The sequence below is a fragment of the Myxocyprinus asiaticus genome, chromosome 5, assembly GCF_019703515.2.
Source record: "Myxocyprinus asiaticus isolate MX2 ecotype Aquarium Trade chromosome 5, UBuf_Myxa_2, whole genome shotgun sequence".
Lineage (NCBI taxonomy): Eukaryota > Metazoa > Chordata > Actinopteri > Cypriniformes > Catostomidae > Myxocyprinus > Myxocyprinus asiaticus.
Window position 1 is genome coordinate 39,665,202 of NC_059348.1, and position 17,045 is coordinate 39,682,246.

General features: G+C 37.3%; 1 protein-coding gene across 1 annotated transcript; it reads right to left on the bottom strand.

Moving 5' to 3' along the window:
* Positions 1 to 6,015: 6,015 nt before the first annotated feature.
* On the bottom strand, positions 6,016 to 17,026 carry LOC127441559 (microtubule-associated protein 1S-like). Its single transcript, XM_051699124.1, has 7 exons — positions 16,878 to 17,026; positions 14,676 to 14,777; positions 12,934 to 13,016; positions 12,087 to 12,227; positions 8,838 to 11,913; positions 8,484 to 8,689; positions 6,016 to 7,253 (listed from the first exon to the last, which is right to left on the bottom strand). Exons 1-7 carry the CDS (start codon positions 17,023 to 17,025, stop codon positions 7,095 to 7,097), a joined length of 3,915 nt encoding a protein of 1,304 aa, XP_051555084.1. The 5' UTR covers position 17,026; the 3' UTR covers positions 6,016 to 7,094.
* Positions 17,027 to 17,045: the final 19 nt, after the last annotated feature.

Sequence of the window (17,045 nt, forward strand, 5' to 3'; positions counted from 1 at the left end):
GTGATTGAGGAATGCGCAGGGTATAAATTCAACTGAATTTGTATTAAATCTGGTTGTTTTAAACAAGATTATGCTGCAAGCTGTTTGTTTTTGTTTTTTTCAACTACATTTAAGTTAGCCTATAACAGGGAACTTGCAATTTTGCAAATTTCCAGTTTATTCCCATTAATTCCCATATATTCCCAATAATTCCCACGGAAAGTTTCCAGGTTTCTAGGTTCTGTTCATTTACTTTCAATTAACTTTAAAATAAAATGACCTGAAGAGTTAACAGACAACTGGTGAATGTCAAAGGTTTTTATTGTTGTTTACAAATTTACAATCTAACATAGATATTCATGCTCTCCTAGAACCAAAATGCGTTCTCAAATACAAAAATAGTAACAAAATCATGATGATAAACAAAAAACATAAAAACAAATGGGCTATGCAATGACTTCTAAATTTCAGTAAATCTAAATAAATGCAATTCAAAATGCATTTTAACAGACTGCACACTGCAGAAATGTATGCAAGTAGGAGAAAATTCTCTGAACAAATACTGTAACAAAAACACCAGAAACAGTTTGTATTTATAAATGAAACTATTAATTCAAAAGAGCTTTTCAACTTGGCCAGACATTGCCATCATCAAGATGCAACACTATTTACTGTATGACCTCAAAAAAAGAAAGAAAAAGTGTCAGATTCTTTGGGAAGCTGATGTGACGGGCATAAAGTAGCCCAAAAAGTCAGTGCACTGACCCAAGTTTTGACAAATGTCCCCAGCTCATTTTCAAGGACAATCAATACATCCAGTGGGTTGAAAGTCAACTTTCGCTCTTCCAGCTCCAAAGCATTGATGGCATCTGCTCCTTTCTGTGCTTGGTCAAGCTCCTCTTCCTAAATGCATAGAAATAATCTTTGTCAAAATGTATATTAACAGTTTCCATTGTATTTATTTGCACAATTAAATATCCTCAAAATCAATAATTACAGAGTGAAAAGAAAAGTAATGCTTTAAGGGATAGTTCACCCAAAAATACAAATTCTCTCATTTACTCACCACCATGCCATCCCAGATGTGTAGGACTTTCTTCTGTTGAACACAAAGATTTTAGAAGAATATCTCAGCTATGTTGGTACATTCAGTGCAAGTGAATGGTCATCAAAAAGCACATTAAAGTGGCATAAAGTAATCCATAAGACTCCAGTGGTTGAATCCACGTCTTCAGAAGTGATATGATAAGTGTAGTTGAGAAACAGATCAATATTTAAGTGCTTTTTTACTATCAGTCTCCACTTTCACTTTCATATTTGTCTTCTCTTGTTTTTGGGGATTCACATTATTTGTGCATTTCACCACCTACTGGGCAGGGAGGAAAATTCATATTGAAAATAACTTAAATATTGATCTGTTTCTCACCCACACCTATAATTTCGCTTCTGAAGACATGGAATTAACCACTGGAGTCATGTTCATATCTTTAATGCTACCTTTATGTGTTTTTTGCCTTGAAAACCTCTGACTCTTCTTTCAGTTATAGCTGTAGACCTGCCAGGACTATAATTTAAATGACCCTATCCTGTTAGACCAAAAAAAAAAAAAAAAAAAAAAGTATAATTGTAACTGACAAGATAAGCAACATGTATGGCTAGTTTACATTTAAGATTCATGACGAGACTTTTCAACTGCTGCAAACCCTGCTACATATTGCAACAGTATTATACTTATAAAGTGACTCTTTTTTTACAAACCAACGTACACATGTTGATTTCAGGGTGTCTCCTTGAGGCAAACCAAAAATGATAATTCTCTAATCATTTATGCAGTCTTATGCCATGTCAAACTCATTTGACTTTCTTCAGGGGAACACAATCAAAGATTTTTGATGGATATATGATGTGTGTTTGTCCATATAATGGTAGTCAGTGAGGTAAAAAACTTTCAAGATCCATAAAGGCAGCATCAATGTAATCCATATGACTTGAGTGGAAATTTTGGTTTGTGTTCCACAGAAGACAGAAAGTCATTCGAGTTGGAGAAGGCATAAGGGGTGAGAAGGCCAAATGACAGGAGAAATAGCATTTTTGGGTGAACTACTAAAATCATTTGATTAAGCTGAAAAGTGAACATAAACCAACGCTCAGCTAATGTAAGCTGGTTTCCCTTTAAGACGAAGGGGTTCAATGAGACATTTGCATTGAAACATGTAGAAAAGCGATTTAATTGTTGGAGTTGCCTGTTGCCTGCTGAGGTTCTGCTGCGTGAGTGACACCTGAGCAGCAGTTGAAGATGAACTGTCTCTCAGGTGAAAAATCCGCGGGAATTCTTAACCACTGCCCGACAATGACAGTATTTTCCCACGAGAAAAGTATAGTGTAAGCGCCACATACCGAATATTAATTATTGTCACTGACAACCTCAATGTCGTTTAAGGCAAGCTGCAACCACAACAGTGAAACTCATTACAGAGACCGAATAATTCACATGATATTGATGTATTTATTCATGTCGTCTCAAACAGTAACTGAACGGTAAAACTGTAGATGCAATTGAGGAAGCTGAATATAAACCAACACTCAGAAAATGTTAATGTATCTGCCTGATGAAAAAAATGCGCGGGCTCCTTTGTGTTTGTTCGACTGTGAACATGTACACATCTAATTAGCCTCATGCAGACAAACATTTAATATACTGTAGATGTGCAAACGAAACATAACGTAAGTTAACAACTTCTTTAAGCGAATAGAAACTTGAATACACAGAAAATTGATAGCAAAAAAAAAAAAAAAAAAAAAAAAAAACTCTACTGATTTCACACTATGTTTAAAGTAATTTACCTTTGAACTTTTTTTTGGCAAAAACTCGGTGTTGTCCACCATGAGCTCTCTACATCCAAAATGGCAGCCAGTCCCAAATAAACTTGCTTAAAATTCAATCATATTCTGCATCACGTGGTGTCCTATGGAATCTTAAAAAATTAGGCTGGGTTTACTAAACTTCAGATTATTGTCACTTCACTCAAAATAATTAGCAAAGTTTCTTTATTATTATGAGTACAGCATAATCTCAATATATTGTGTCACACATATAGCATATAATTAAGGAAAGTTGACAACATTACGTTTTCAGTAAAATCTGTTTATTTTAATGAGCAATATTTGCTGAAGCAAGGAATAATTTTTTCAGTGTAAGTCACACTGTACGTTTAAGAGTATCTGCTAAATACCTTAAATGTCAGACATTTTTATTGTTTTGAGTTCAACTAAAATTGTATGAACAATTTATGTAGAAATGCATGGTAAATCCAAGGGTCATATCACAAAAAAAAAAAAAATAAATAAATAAATAAAAAAAAAAAAAAAAAAAAAAATATATATATATATATATATATATATATATATATATATATATATATATATATATATATATATATATATATATATATATACACTATATTGCCAAAAGTATTCGCTCATCTGCCTTTAGACGCATATGAACTTAAGTGACATCCCATTCTTAATCCATAGGGTTTAATATGACGTCGGCCCATCCTTTGCAGCTATAACAGCTTCAACTCTTCTGGGAAGGCTTTCCGCAAGGTTTAGGAGTGTGTTTATGGGAATTTTTGACCATTCTTCCAGAAGCGCATTTGTGAGGTCAGACACTGATGTTGGACGAGAAGGCCTGGCTCACAGTCTTCGCTCTAATTCATCCCAAAGGTGCTCTATCGGGTTGAGGTCAGGACTCTGTGCAGGCCAGTCAAGTTCTTCCACACCAAACTCGCTCATCCATGTCTTTATGGACCTTGCTTTGTGCACTGGTGCGCAGTCATGTTGGAACAGGAAGGGGCCATCCCCAAACTGTTCCCACAAAGTTGGGAGCATGGAATTGTCCAAAATCTCTTGGTATGCTGAAGCATTCAGAGTTCCTTTCACTGGAACTAAGGGGCCAATCCCAGCTCCTGAAAAACAACCCCACAACATAATCCCCCCTCCACCAAACTTCACAGTTGGCACAATGCAGTCAGACAAGTACCGTTCTCCTGGCAACCGCCAAACCCAGACTTGTCCATCAGATTGCCAGATGAAGAAGTGTGATTTGTCACTCCAGAGAACACGTCTCCACTGCTCTAGAGTCCAGTGGCGGCGTGCTTTACACCACTGCATCCGACGCTTTGCATTGCACTTGGTGATGTATGGCTTGGATACAGCTGCTAGGCCATGGTAACCCATTCCATGAAGCTCTCTACGCACTGTTCTTGAGCTAATCTGAAGGCCACATGAACTTTGGAGGTCTGTAGCGATTGACTCTGCAGAAAGTTGGCGACCTCTGCTCACTATGTGCCTCAGCATCCGCTGACCCCGCTCTGTCATTTTACATGGCCTACCACTTTGTGGCTGAGTTGCTGTCATTCCCAATCGCTTCTACTTTGTTATAATACCACTGACAGTTGACTGTGGAATATTTAGTAGCGAGGAAATTTCACGACTGGACTTGTTGCACAGGTGGCATCCTATCACAGTACCACGCTGGAATTCACTGAGCTCCTGAGAGCGGCCCATTCTTTCACAAATGTTTGTAGAAGCAGTCTGCATGCCTAGGTGCTTCATTTTATACACCTGTGGCCATGGAAGTGATTGGAACACCTGAATTCAATTATTTGGATGGGTGAGCGAATACTTTTGGCAATATAGTGTATATATAATAATTTCCCAGCAACTTTATACTGTTACCCGCCTTACTCACCTGAGAGATATTGCTGTCATCTACCTCATAACAGGCATATTCCTCTTGTTATCGGACAGTACTCATGCACACAGGTTAGGTTTGCCAACTGGATCAAAGAGAACATTTTGTAAAATATCATTTTGAGTTATTAACATTATTAAAACACAAAATCTGACAATGACATTAAAGGAATATGTTTTTTAAAACGTATGATTCCAAAAGGTACAATTTTAATTTATTGTGAAAAATAGTATATCAAAGTATGAAAGTATAAAAAGATAATAGGCAATGATGAAAAGGAAGAAACCACTTTAATAGTTTTTTAACTTTTAGACATAAAAGATGTTTAGATTAATTTGCATAAAGATTCAATTTACTTCTTACAAGCAGGATTTCACAGACATTTACATTTAAATAAAACACACACACACACACACACACACACAAAACTATGATACATTTAATGTTTTTTCTGAACATAAAGACATTAGGTTCAAGGTTCATTTACATTCTCCTGCATAGAAGGGAGGCCATCTGCAGAAAATGGTTTAGTTTGACTTTGTTGTTCAATGTGATATTCTTTAGCTAGCAAACATGATTTATTAGATTTTACCTGTTTAAAATTCATTTTAAATTTTTCTGAGAAATCACAATTTGTGCTAACATTGAATCGGCTTGTAAGCTAAGTGACCACATCTAATAAGATCAAACAATGTTTTACAAGCGGCCATTTTGTACATAGTAACTTATTAGGGTGGTTTAGAATGTAGTAAACTATACATAAATGGTTATGTTCACTTATTGTGAAAACCTCTTAGGTATGTGACTGGTATGTAACGTAATAACACAAGTTTGGAGACATGCTTAGCCTGCTTAATTACTCTCTCAATATTTTGAGTATATTCAACTATAGTAATGGGCTTAAAGTGTGTCTGGTTAAGTAATGGTTTCCCATATTTAGCACGTTTAACATTTCTGTTGTGTTTATAGCCTCTAATAAAAATAAAAGCAGTGATGTAGGGTATCCTCTTCTCACTCAAGTTCGAAAGATCACAGCAAAAAAAACAAAAAAAACAAACAAAAACAAATTTGTTTCTAAATGACACTAGGACCTAATGTCCACTGGTTCAAAATTGATTGCCAGCTGTTGGGAAAATAAAAGCAGCAATATGTGAATCCAATGTGGTGGGTAGTATTTCAATAGAAAAATCTGCTCTGACATTCATATCATGCAGTTTGAAATCTCCATCTTATTTTGCATTGTCCTATTCTCATACTTACACAATTAAAGAGCCAACACAGTATTTACAATGACATTTAATATAATTGTAATTTATATAATTAATATTACATACAGTATATGTAAGAAAATTACACACCTTTCTTACACATTTTTAAAAATCTTTTGTAGCCCACAAACTTACCAGCCAGTTTCTGTATAGTTAGATTATGCACTACAGCAGTTGGCATTTCACAGAAACAAATTAGGCACAGATATTGGAGGATTTGCAGTTAATATTATATTTTATGCCACACAGTTGGCACTTCTACTCCTCATCAGTAAGGCTAGATAACATGTCCAACCATTAACCACATAAAACAACTGAAATTGTTGATTACATGCAACCATATTTCTAAAGATTTCTTACCAGCAATAAGTGACAGTTTACATAGTGCAGTGCATTCATACCATATTTGTGTGGGTTAGTGTAAGGCTACCGGTCCCCAAACAGTCAAAGGGACTGGAGAATGATGTAAATAAGAACAATGCAAACTAAACAGAGCATATCTGTCAAGTACATTTAAAAGCAGCTATAAAAAATATATAAAAATATGACCCTATGCTTTCAATTGCTTTTACGTTTGGTATAGTTTTCATGCACAGTCAGAATTTGAAACAATTTATGCAATTATGTAGTTCCATTGTGTTCAGGCACATTTTCCCAAATTGGACTTTTGATTATTAGACTCTCACAGTCATATGCATTACCACAATACTGCATTCTTAATTTACCATACATGCTTCCTCCATGTTAAATTTTGCAACATTTAATTATGATTGTTTACTTTTTTGATAATCTAGTATATTTATTCTTTGTCAACCAGAAACCAAATACATTACAGGAGGAGTAAATTCAATTATGGTGTTGCTGTAACACTTGTGATTTCATTGTGTATTGTAGGCCTACCTGCTCATTAATCTGTATCAAGCACAATATATGCACTTTTCTTGTGAGTCATTTTGTAAGATAGCCTCTGCCATGAACATAAATGTACATCTAAATCTGGGGTGGTCAAAGTGTGTAAGATTAGGTCTAATCCTTTAAACATAACATTCACAAAAAGTGGAAAAGATAAAGCATATGTTATCACTGTCCATCTAACAGAACTCTACTTTACATGCAGGGAATGTCTCCTCCTGCATAGCCACAGTGCTGTTGCTGCCTAGGACTGTAATGCCCAGTTGTCGCTGTTTTTCTTGAGTTTCCCGGTACCACTCATGCATCATCAGTGATTCAAATGTAGGAATCAAGGTCACCTGGAAGTTAAGATAGAGCACAGACTAAGACTAAATGCATACCACTGTTCAAAAACATCTTAGTTCATCTTAGTGGCATTTAACCCTTCTGTTTGGTCAGGCCTCGAAGGTAACCCCCTGCTTACCTAAAGTGTAGAGCCACATGCGATGTTCACACACACTGTTTATTGTGTTTATTTGGAGTCCAACAGAAACTCTACTCTACCCCTATTCCTAACCCTAACCCTAAATCTAACCCTAAACCTAACCTTAGTAAAAGCGACTCCCGCGAGAGGCTGTGTGTAAGGAACAAGATATCATAGGGTGCATCTCATTTAGCTCCCTAATTCAGTAGTCAGAGCACTTACCATGGAGTCAGCCATTTCTAGGGCTGTCCCTATCGCAAAATCGTTCAGTGCAATCAAATATTCGCTCCCCCAAAATTCCCAGAATGTACCGTATAAACCAGGGAGCATTGTTGCTTACGATGTTCCTTTACCGGAATTGTCGTCATATCTTCTGAAGTCTTTAAATGCATTAAAGGATGAGCTTTTAAATATAAGAGTTTAAAAGTACTCTCCTTTGTATATTTATTTCCTTATTTATGTCATTTATCTTTCATAACATTATATGTTTTAATCTCTACAATGAAAATGCATTAAGTGTCACTGAAACAGAGATGTTGCTGATTAATTATGTTAAAGGTGCAACTTCATAATCTTGTCACAGGTAAATGAGTCATCAGTGTCCCAATGCTGAGTGGATAAACACCCTTTCCAGTGCCCTAATTTGTGCTCACAACATACTGATTCACGACATAGGAAGCTAGGGAGCGAGATGAGAGAGAGAGATCTGGGGATGGTCTCTTTTGACTTGGGCCGGTAAGCCACCATCTAGCAACCATTTAGTAATGCACTAGCAACCACCTAGCAATGCCCTAGTTACCACCCAAAACACCCTGACATTGCATAAATATAAACAAGTATCATAAAAATATCATTATTTTTTTTTAATTGGTCATGTATTCATTGTTGTCAAGAATTAAAAGCATTTTGACCATATAAATATTAAATTAGTTTTTCACTTTTATTTACTCTTAAACGGACCAAAAATAACCCAAAATCACAGGTGGGTTAAATTAAATATCTATTCTACAAATGCATACAGTATATCTACACAATATGTGCATGATTATAACTGGTAATAACAACAACTGGTAATACATTTATGTTCATACAAGTAAATACCAACCGGCACATCCTCAGACCACACAGATTTTCCCTCCAGTAATGCATCGAGAATAGACCTCATCAAGCCTTCCTTGAGCGCATCATCCCCACTTATTATGTAATAGGATGATCGCAAGTGGTAGAAAAACTCAACATCAACAGTGGAAGCTGCATGGCCCGATGGAAGATAAGTCAGATCCAAGTATACTGAAGTGCCAGCCTTGCTACCTGTTGATTGGCCAAGACACATCTCTCAGAGTCAGAGAAGAGTATTTGTATATCAAAACAATGTCCAGCATGAGCAATGTCTCACTGTAAAGCATTATTTCAGAAAAAAATATCATTATAAATAATAATGCAAAAAATGTATTCAAACCTGCTGTAGTTAATCTTTTAGGAGGAGCAGAGCTTGTGCTCCGATTTGCCAGAGTGTCTCCAGCTGAGCTGCTTCTCAAGCTACTAACGGAACCTTGACTTCCAGTTCTGGTTTTGGTGCCTTGCATTGAAATACTAGAGGATGTTAGCCTCTGTGTAACTCCCATTGATTTTCTGCCTTTTGCTGCACCAGCCTTTACACTGTTAACAGGATCAGGCATGCAGGCTCCAGGCTGAGGTGGAAGAGGAGGCAAGTCTTTCACAGGAGCAGGTGGGGGATCCTGAGGCAGGGGATGGTTCAGTCGATAAGAATTCAAACCATCATTTATGTTTTGGGATTGGACAGCAGCTTCTTCATCAGAATCTAGAAGTCCATCTGCGGTAATGGATGGACAATCCTCTATTCCAAGATGTACATCTGAGTCTGTAGCTGTGGGAAAATTGTCACTGGTAGAAGTGAGAGGAGTCTCCTGAGCTGGATGAGTGGGCCTGTTACCGGAACATGTTGGTGGAAGGGGCTTAGTCGAATCTTGGGAGTGGTCACTATCATCAGAAAGGTTGAGTGGGCTTGTGTTACTAAATCGTGGTGAGAGTGGATCCTCTTGATTGCCAGCAGGTTTGAAATGTTTGAACTCGCATGGAGAGACCAAGCAAAGGTCAACATCATGGGTAGCATCAAACACTAGATCCTGTGGTCCAGGCGGACACCCATCAGAGCCATCATTAAGTGCCCTCTGAGTGTGAGGCTTCTTTATAGACAAAGACATCCCTACTTTGAAATCAGAATTGACTTGGTGTCCATTTGAGTAGGATGTTTCATCTTCGTTGGTGGACTCACTGACTGTAGGCAGCACTTGTTCAAAAGACATTGACAATGACTCATCAACCTCAGTGGACTGTGGTGAACTTACTTCAGCTGGCATTGAGTGAGTTGTGGTAACAGTGGGAGATATATCAGGTATTATATCCTTAAAAGAGCTGAGTGACAGGAAACTAGAATGTTTCTCTTTGGAGGAAGTAGAGACACTCTCCTGGTTGCTTTTAGGGCATCTAGACTCTGAAAACTTGGACAGTACCATCTGCTGACTATCTGAACCAAGACACATCTTAACCCCAAGGCTACTATGATCCTTTGAGGCCCAGGTCTCCTCAGGACACAGGTGATAAGGAAAATGGCCAGCACTATTTGGGCCTGATTTGGGAGAAGTTAACTCTAAAGTCTTTTCATCAAGACTGACACAAACTTCCTCATGCCCATTTTTTGAAATGTTGTCTTTCAAAGCCCCATCATTTTTTGTTTTGTCAAAGGGTTTTGCAGACACTGTGGCCTTGCCAGGGTTTACTATAGAACTACATTTAGATTGTGCATTACATGTAGAGCCACTTTTCAAGTTCCAAGAGTCAGTGTTTTGCTTTTCCACAAGTAATTTATGTTGTTCTCTATCCATTTCCAGAAATGCTGCTGTCATATCTGGTGAAGACATAACAGAGCAATGTACATCCTCTGAGTCTGTTGACAGCTTCTGATTCTGCTGCTCTTTGTTAGATTTGAAGTTTTTGGCTTTGTCTTCAGCCTGCTTATTTGACTTTGCTCCATTTTTTAAATTTCCAGGCTTATTTGAGTTCAATAATCCTGTGGGTTTTTTCTTGCTATCTTTTCCAAAAGACTTTGCTGTTTTTACATCCCTTTTGTTACCTGACTTTGGTTTGCTCATCAAAGAATCCTTACTGCCTGAATTTTTTCTCTGTCCATTTTCTTGTCTCTTTATGTCTGATATGCTTGTTTTGTCATTGCTTTTGTCCTTTAAAGACTCCTTCCTTGTAACAAGTTTAGAAGGTTTTAGTTTTGCATCGCTGTCTACTGATTTCAGCCTTTCTTCACTTTTTGGATCATTTCCATTCATGCCTTTGATTTTGTCTTTTAGCTCTAAATGTCCACAAACAGATCGGTCCTTTGAAGCACCATTACTAGTACTTGGTTCCTTGTTACCAGATTTGGGACTGTCCTGACCCTCTGCAAGTTTTGGAGTCTTATCTGATCTCAATGTTTCAAAATCTTTAGAGCAAACTATGGGCCGCTTGAGAAACTCTAGATGCTTCAGCCTCTCCAGACCATCCATGATCTTACCTTGTGGTGTAGAGCCAGGGAAAAGAACTCTGATAATCTTTTCAATTGGGCTGGCAGGATGCCAAACAAGCAAAGCACATATAGAGACCACAGAGGTCAGGGGAATATCTAAGCTCTTGGATTTAGAGCTGTTATCTGTCCAGTTATGCATGAAGGACTCTACTTCTTTGCTACATTTGACTGGATTTAGGACATAAAGTTCAAGACATCCCACTCCCATTTTCTGGAAAAGAATGACTGGCTCTATCAAGCCACTTGAGTTGCGGAGAAGTGGTTCTGGTGGGATCTTTAGTTTTTCCAAATTCTGTAAAGTATGTGCTGCTAGATCACTGCTTCGTAGTACATTAGGGTCACCTTGAAGCTTTTTAAGTCTGTTTGGGGCGTTGAGGAACACCACACCAAGCTCTGGGGAGATCAGATTTTTCAGCCATTGCTCATTGTCTTTGGAGTCAGTTTTACTTTGATCAAGCTCTGCAACCTTCCTCTCCAACAGGCTGTTAACTCCTGGCAGGTTATCTGTTCCAACATGTGTAAGGAGCACTGAGTCAATGCAGTCCAAATGCCTGACCAGCTTCCAGAAGCAAGAGCGTGGATCTGCTCCACCATTGACCAAAACATTAAAGCCATTGACAGCAAAGAAGGCACAGTCTCCTCTACCTCCCGGAAAGACATAGCAGCATGGGCGAAACAGTTTGAGAAATCCCACTGTGCCAGGAGGCTCCAAGAGGTCAAATGGAGACTGTGGCTCTAAGGACTCAGAAAGGTGGTCTGTGAACTCCTGAAGGCCTCCCATTTTGGGTAGTACCATTAAAGGATTCACCTTAATGTCGATAATGTCATTTATGTTGCGTTTTCCTAGCACAGAGTTTTTCCATTTTCCAGTTTTAGGGCAGCTTAAGGTGAGGTTCGCTTTGCTATATGTGCTAACAGAGTTTAACAGTGCCTGAATCTGTTGGCAATGTACAGAGAACAAGGCATTAATTCAAATATATGGGAAAATAGCTACTGTACAATGTAATAGAATCAACTGCATACTATCTAAAGTAGCTGGTTTCAAATCCATAGCTAGTGTGAGGACAACACATTAAACTTTCTGGCATATACATTGACACTCAGACAAACCTCTTCATCTGAAAAGATCTGATTGAAATCATTTGGAGTGAACTGTCCAGTGTGCAGGACCAGGTCCCCTGTTTCCTCAAGAGACTGTCCCGTGAGCACCAGAAGCTTGTGCCGAGATATGCCTGAGATCAAGCTGTGCAACTTAATTACAAAAATATTTATAATAAATATTCTGCATGTATAAGTTTCAAATACATTCAAGCTGTAAATGCAAGTTTCAATTCAGTTTTTCCTTTTAATTATTATTATTATTATTTTTTATTAATAATATTTTCTGACATAGACATTATTCAGGCTAGCACCATCTTTGATTATTAATGGGAATGACAATGAGGCTGTGAGGGATAGACTTACAGTCTCTTCAATGGCACGAACAGTATAAAGCTGTATAAAGATTGTAGTTCACATCTGATTTTCCATAACTCGTGTTGTCTGGAGTTCTTTGAATACTGAATGTTCTTGGACAGATGTTTTATCAATGTTTTGATCGGAACCACCCAAAAACACTTTAAACTGCAGTACAGCTCATTGAAGAGACTGTAAGTCTATCCCTCACAGCCTCATTGTCATTCCCATCAAAAATCAAAGATGGCGCTAGCGTGAATAAGATATTTTATTATATGTCATATTACACAAATTAATTTTGAGTTTTAATGCTTCTTTATAATAACACAGAAAATAAAAATGCAGGATTTGTATTTCATAAAAATGTCAAGGGTCTGAACTGGTTAATGTCTTGTAATGCAAGGCACTTTCTAAATGCAGTCTTACCATTTTTAATGTCTCTCTTTTGCAATTCACTGATACAAATAAATGGAATGTAGGAAGAGAATGAGAAATCACAAACCTCAGAGTAGAGAAATTCTTCAGATGGATTTACTACAACCCTAATATCTAGTACTTCTTTGCTGAACTGCAATGTTCTTTGACCTGTGATGGGGTTGTAGGGAGACAGACAAAATGAGCCAATAATGGAATAAATTAGGATAAATACACAAAGACACCAGGCATTTCTGAAATTCTCAACAGCAAATTTTAGGGCCTTCTTTTGTAATCTGAAACAGGAATCCACAATAATTACATTTAAAATTAACTGATTAGAGACTAAAGTTGACATTTGGTGGAAGGCTTTGCTTCAGAAAGCTAGCAAAATCTTTTGTCAGCAAAATATTCAGGCATCTATTGAGTACCATTTTGGTCTATTATTTTACTTAATGTAACATATTTAATTAAATTAAAGCTGCACTTAGTTGATGCACTCATTTTTATATTTTACCAGCTCTCATTTGTCTTCCTAAACAACTGACTCAACAGTGGTCTTGGACTTTATTGGACTTTTTTTTAAGTCGGTTGAACTGCACCTCATGTGAATGTACAGTTTCTTATTTTCCAAAAGCACTATTAATTTCTTGAGGTGTGCGCTTTAGATACACCTGTTCTGTGTAAGAACTTAAATATTTGACTCCATGTAAATGAAATCCTTTTACAGTACAGTTATGCCAGAACAGATAGCAAAGCAAAGTCAAGCAAAAAAATTAATGAATAGATAAATAAGATTAAGCACATTCTGGAGCATATTCTACTACCTGCACTTCCACATTTTGATGTTTTATGTAATTAAAAAAGTTTCAAATCAAAATGGGAGTATAGGACAAACAAAATCTAACTCAAAGTTAGACTTTGGGTTAACCATACATTTGCCTTCTCTCTATAAAGCATTACATTATTAAAGCTATTCCATTCCTAATACTTTACAGTGCTAGAGCACATTCTGTGGAAAATGTAAAAGGTTAAGGATGTCAAAGTTCACTGTACTTCAGTGCTGCCAGTGGATTCCCAAACAATACTAGAGTCATGCAAATGAAAAAGTGAGCTTTCCCTGAGTAGTAAAGCTGCAAACTTCTATACTGTATGTTTTTGTCAGCAAAATCTCTTTCTACACCACTGCAGAAAATATTCCACTGCTGTTTTTCCACCAGCAGCCAAAGTCTGAACAATTGGTAGAAAGCACTTCCTTCCTGTCTTTCTGCTGGGAGTATTGAAATAGCAAATTAGAACCGACAAACCACCCAATACCAGCATTTACAGTACTAAATAACAGAAGCTGTACATGGGTCTTGTGATTATGTAATAGATAAATCATTCTCTCCTAATAGTTAATAGCAAAGAGAACATCTGCATTTTTACATCAGACATGCTGATGTGATGAAATGAAGATTGACTTTTGTTTGCTTGTGTAACTGAGTGTGGGAAAATCTGTCTTATAGACCTGCGTATATACAGCTGTGCTGGGACTGAACTGTACAGTTGCTTCTTTGTTAATTCAAAAATTCTTCCCCCGCACATAAATCATGCGCTCCAAAAGATTCCTAACAACATTCTTTAAAACCGTAGCCTACTTTTTTTAACACTACTAAATATTCTAAAGTCCCTAAAATGAAGCTGAAGCCTTTAATTGCTGACCCAAATTTGCAGTCCTCACAGTTGCACATACCCTGCATGACTCTGAAGGAGAAAGGTCTCTTCCAAACAAAGCATTGATGAAGACAGTTAACATTATTATTGTGGTAATTAGAGATCGACACTCACCTCTTATGTCCTTGGATTGATCCAAAGAATGCTGAGAAACGAAGAGCTTGAGCTGCTCATCCAAGTTGCAGATTGTCAAGTCCACATCCCATGCACGAATACCTGTGTAAGGAGACGCAAATCTAAGGAAAATTTCCAAGCATTACGAACACTATTTTTTAATTGTGCATTGAACAAGCACTACACGAACACCTTTAATGGTTGCGCACTGTCACCATGTCAACAACTGCATCTAGCGCTGAAAGCGTATAAACGTGCTCCTCCCACAAACATGGATAGGGGAAAATGGGCCCCATGGCCATGAGCTGGGCCCCATGGGAGTTGTAGGCCCCTGGGCTTCAGCCCGTATAAGCCGTACGTTAAGGCGCCCCTGCTACTAGCCCTAAAATTGAAAAGCAATTCACAGTTTGGGCATGACTAGCTTTAGTCAGGTAAAATCATTCAAACTCAATGGTTTTCAGTTACAGATGTCCTTGTAGAAATTCCAACATAGTCTCATGAGAATTCATCACAATACTACAGGGAGGCGAATTTGTACAAAAATGTACAAATTATAAATCAACCAAATCACAAAAATTCACTATTCACAGTCAGCCCTGATTAATTTAATACATGAGTTAAAATGTCCAATAACAAGGTGGTTGCTGAGATTAAGTAAGTAATGGTGTGTTCTAGTCATGTCAGAGTTATATTTTTGGTAATAATTCAGTTATGCTTGTGGATTTTGACTGTACAGTTTAGTTTGTATACATGTTTGTACTGTTAATGAAGAATAGCGATAAAGTTTGCCAGAAAATATAACCCATTTAGCAACAAAACTGCATTTCCCATCATTGTAATTGGCGGTACAAGAATGGTAAAACAGATGGATAATGCATCAATTACACCTAATGCGTGGCTTTTATTTTGATGCATTGGTGCAAAAAAGTTTCTTGTCTTTGTCAGTAAGAGAAAAAGAGAGGAAGAAATATGAACTACCAACACGGGTACATTCTTTCCAACTAAAATAACTTGAACGCACATCACATCGTATTTACGACAGCTGACCTCGTAAGTATGAACTTCCCAGGAGGACTTGAATGCAGCATTATATTCAGCTAGTCATGTGATCCTAACATGGCAGCCTCCATGACGGGGACCCTCTTCATGTAGATTTAAACAGCTTTTATAAGGTTACTGATATAAGTCTTCCTCTCATTAGAGTGGTCATGATTTTATACATATGTTTCAAAATTAAAACTTTTTTAATGAGGAAGAGAATACTATGTGAACCTTTAATTAAAAGGGAATATGAAAAAGAAATAAACAGATTTGCATTTTTGCTTGATCCTATCAGTTTCATGGTGATTACCCACACATCTGTGCGGTCAATATTTCATGTTTTTCATATTTCAACATTAGCCTAATATATATATATATATATATATATATATATATATATATATATATATATATATAACACACATAAAACACACACACACACACAAACACACACACACTTTTCTGTTGTCGTTTATACACAAATGCATACGTTACTGGAGGCTGCAATGACAGTCACTACATTTTACATCTAAGCGAAAAACAATCGCTGGTGTGGTTACGAACATGCAAACCCAGGTCTGTTAAATGTTGACAGTGTTCTTTGTAACCGTATTGGCACGGTTGAGAAACCTTGACTGAGGACAACAAAAATATTGCAACTACCATTAACATCGATTTGTTTCACTAGACTATAACTACCACACACGAATCGACACATGAGGCAAAGACTGTTGTTACTCGGCAGGCTGATGGAGAAGGTGGCTACATATGTCTGCTGTTTGTGCCCTGATGCCATAACACTGCAGTGCAGGGCACAACTGCGCGAAGCTGGCACTTGAATAAATATTGAATTATTGTTGGTTCAAACGTTATGTCTATTCACGATAGTTTAATTGAACGAATGTGCAAATAATTTTGCCTAAATTTCTAAAAGATAGAAAAACTGACGCCAGTCACATTGTGTGATTTTGTTTGTGTCATATCAACCACCCGACAGTCGTATCTTAAACCAAAAAATGACATATCCAGAATCCTGTTCTGCAACATACAGATACGAGAAAATACTGTTATCGGGCTAATTTCTAATCTAATATTATAAAAGTCTTGAATAAACATTATTCTTATTTTAAATCCCTCTACTCAAAATTTGAAAAAGAATACCTCTTTCAATCTCCACCACAATATAGTCCAGTATGTGCGGGCGATAGAGCGCACCGATGACAATCAACATTGAGTATTTTTCATCGCTGAATCCAGGATGGGCTGTCAGGTCCTCCGATCCCATTGCTGCCGTTAGAACCGACGCCATGTTGGAAAGTCAGTCTTATG

What these genes read in the sequence shown, in the direction of transcription:
- LOC127441559 (XM_051699124.1), bottom strand. Translation starts at nt 17,025, where the DNA reads ATGGCGTCGGTTCTAACGGCAGCAATGGGATCGGAGGACCTGACAGCC. An exon ending in AAGAATTTCTCTACTCTGAG is followed by an intron (nt 12,228 to 12,933) that starts GTTTGTGATTTC and finishes TTTGTAATTAAG; the next exon opens with TTGCACAGCTTGATCTCAGG. An exon ending in TGTGGTCTGAGGATGTGCCG is followed by an intron (nt 7,254 to 8,483) that starts GTTGGTATTTAC and finishes CTTAACTTCCAG; the next exon opens with GTGACCTTGATTCCTACATT.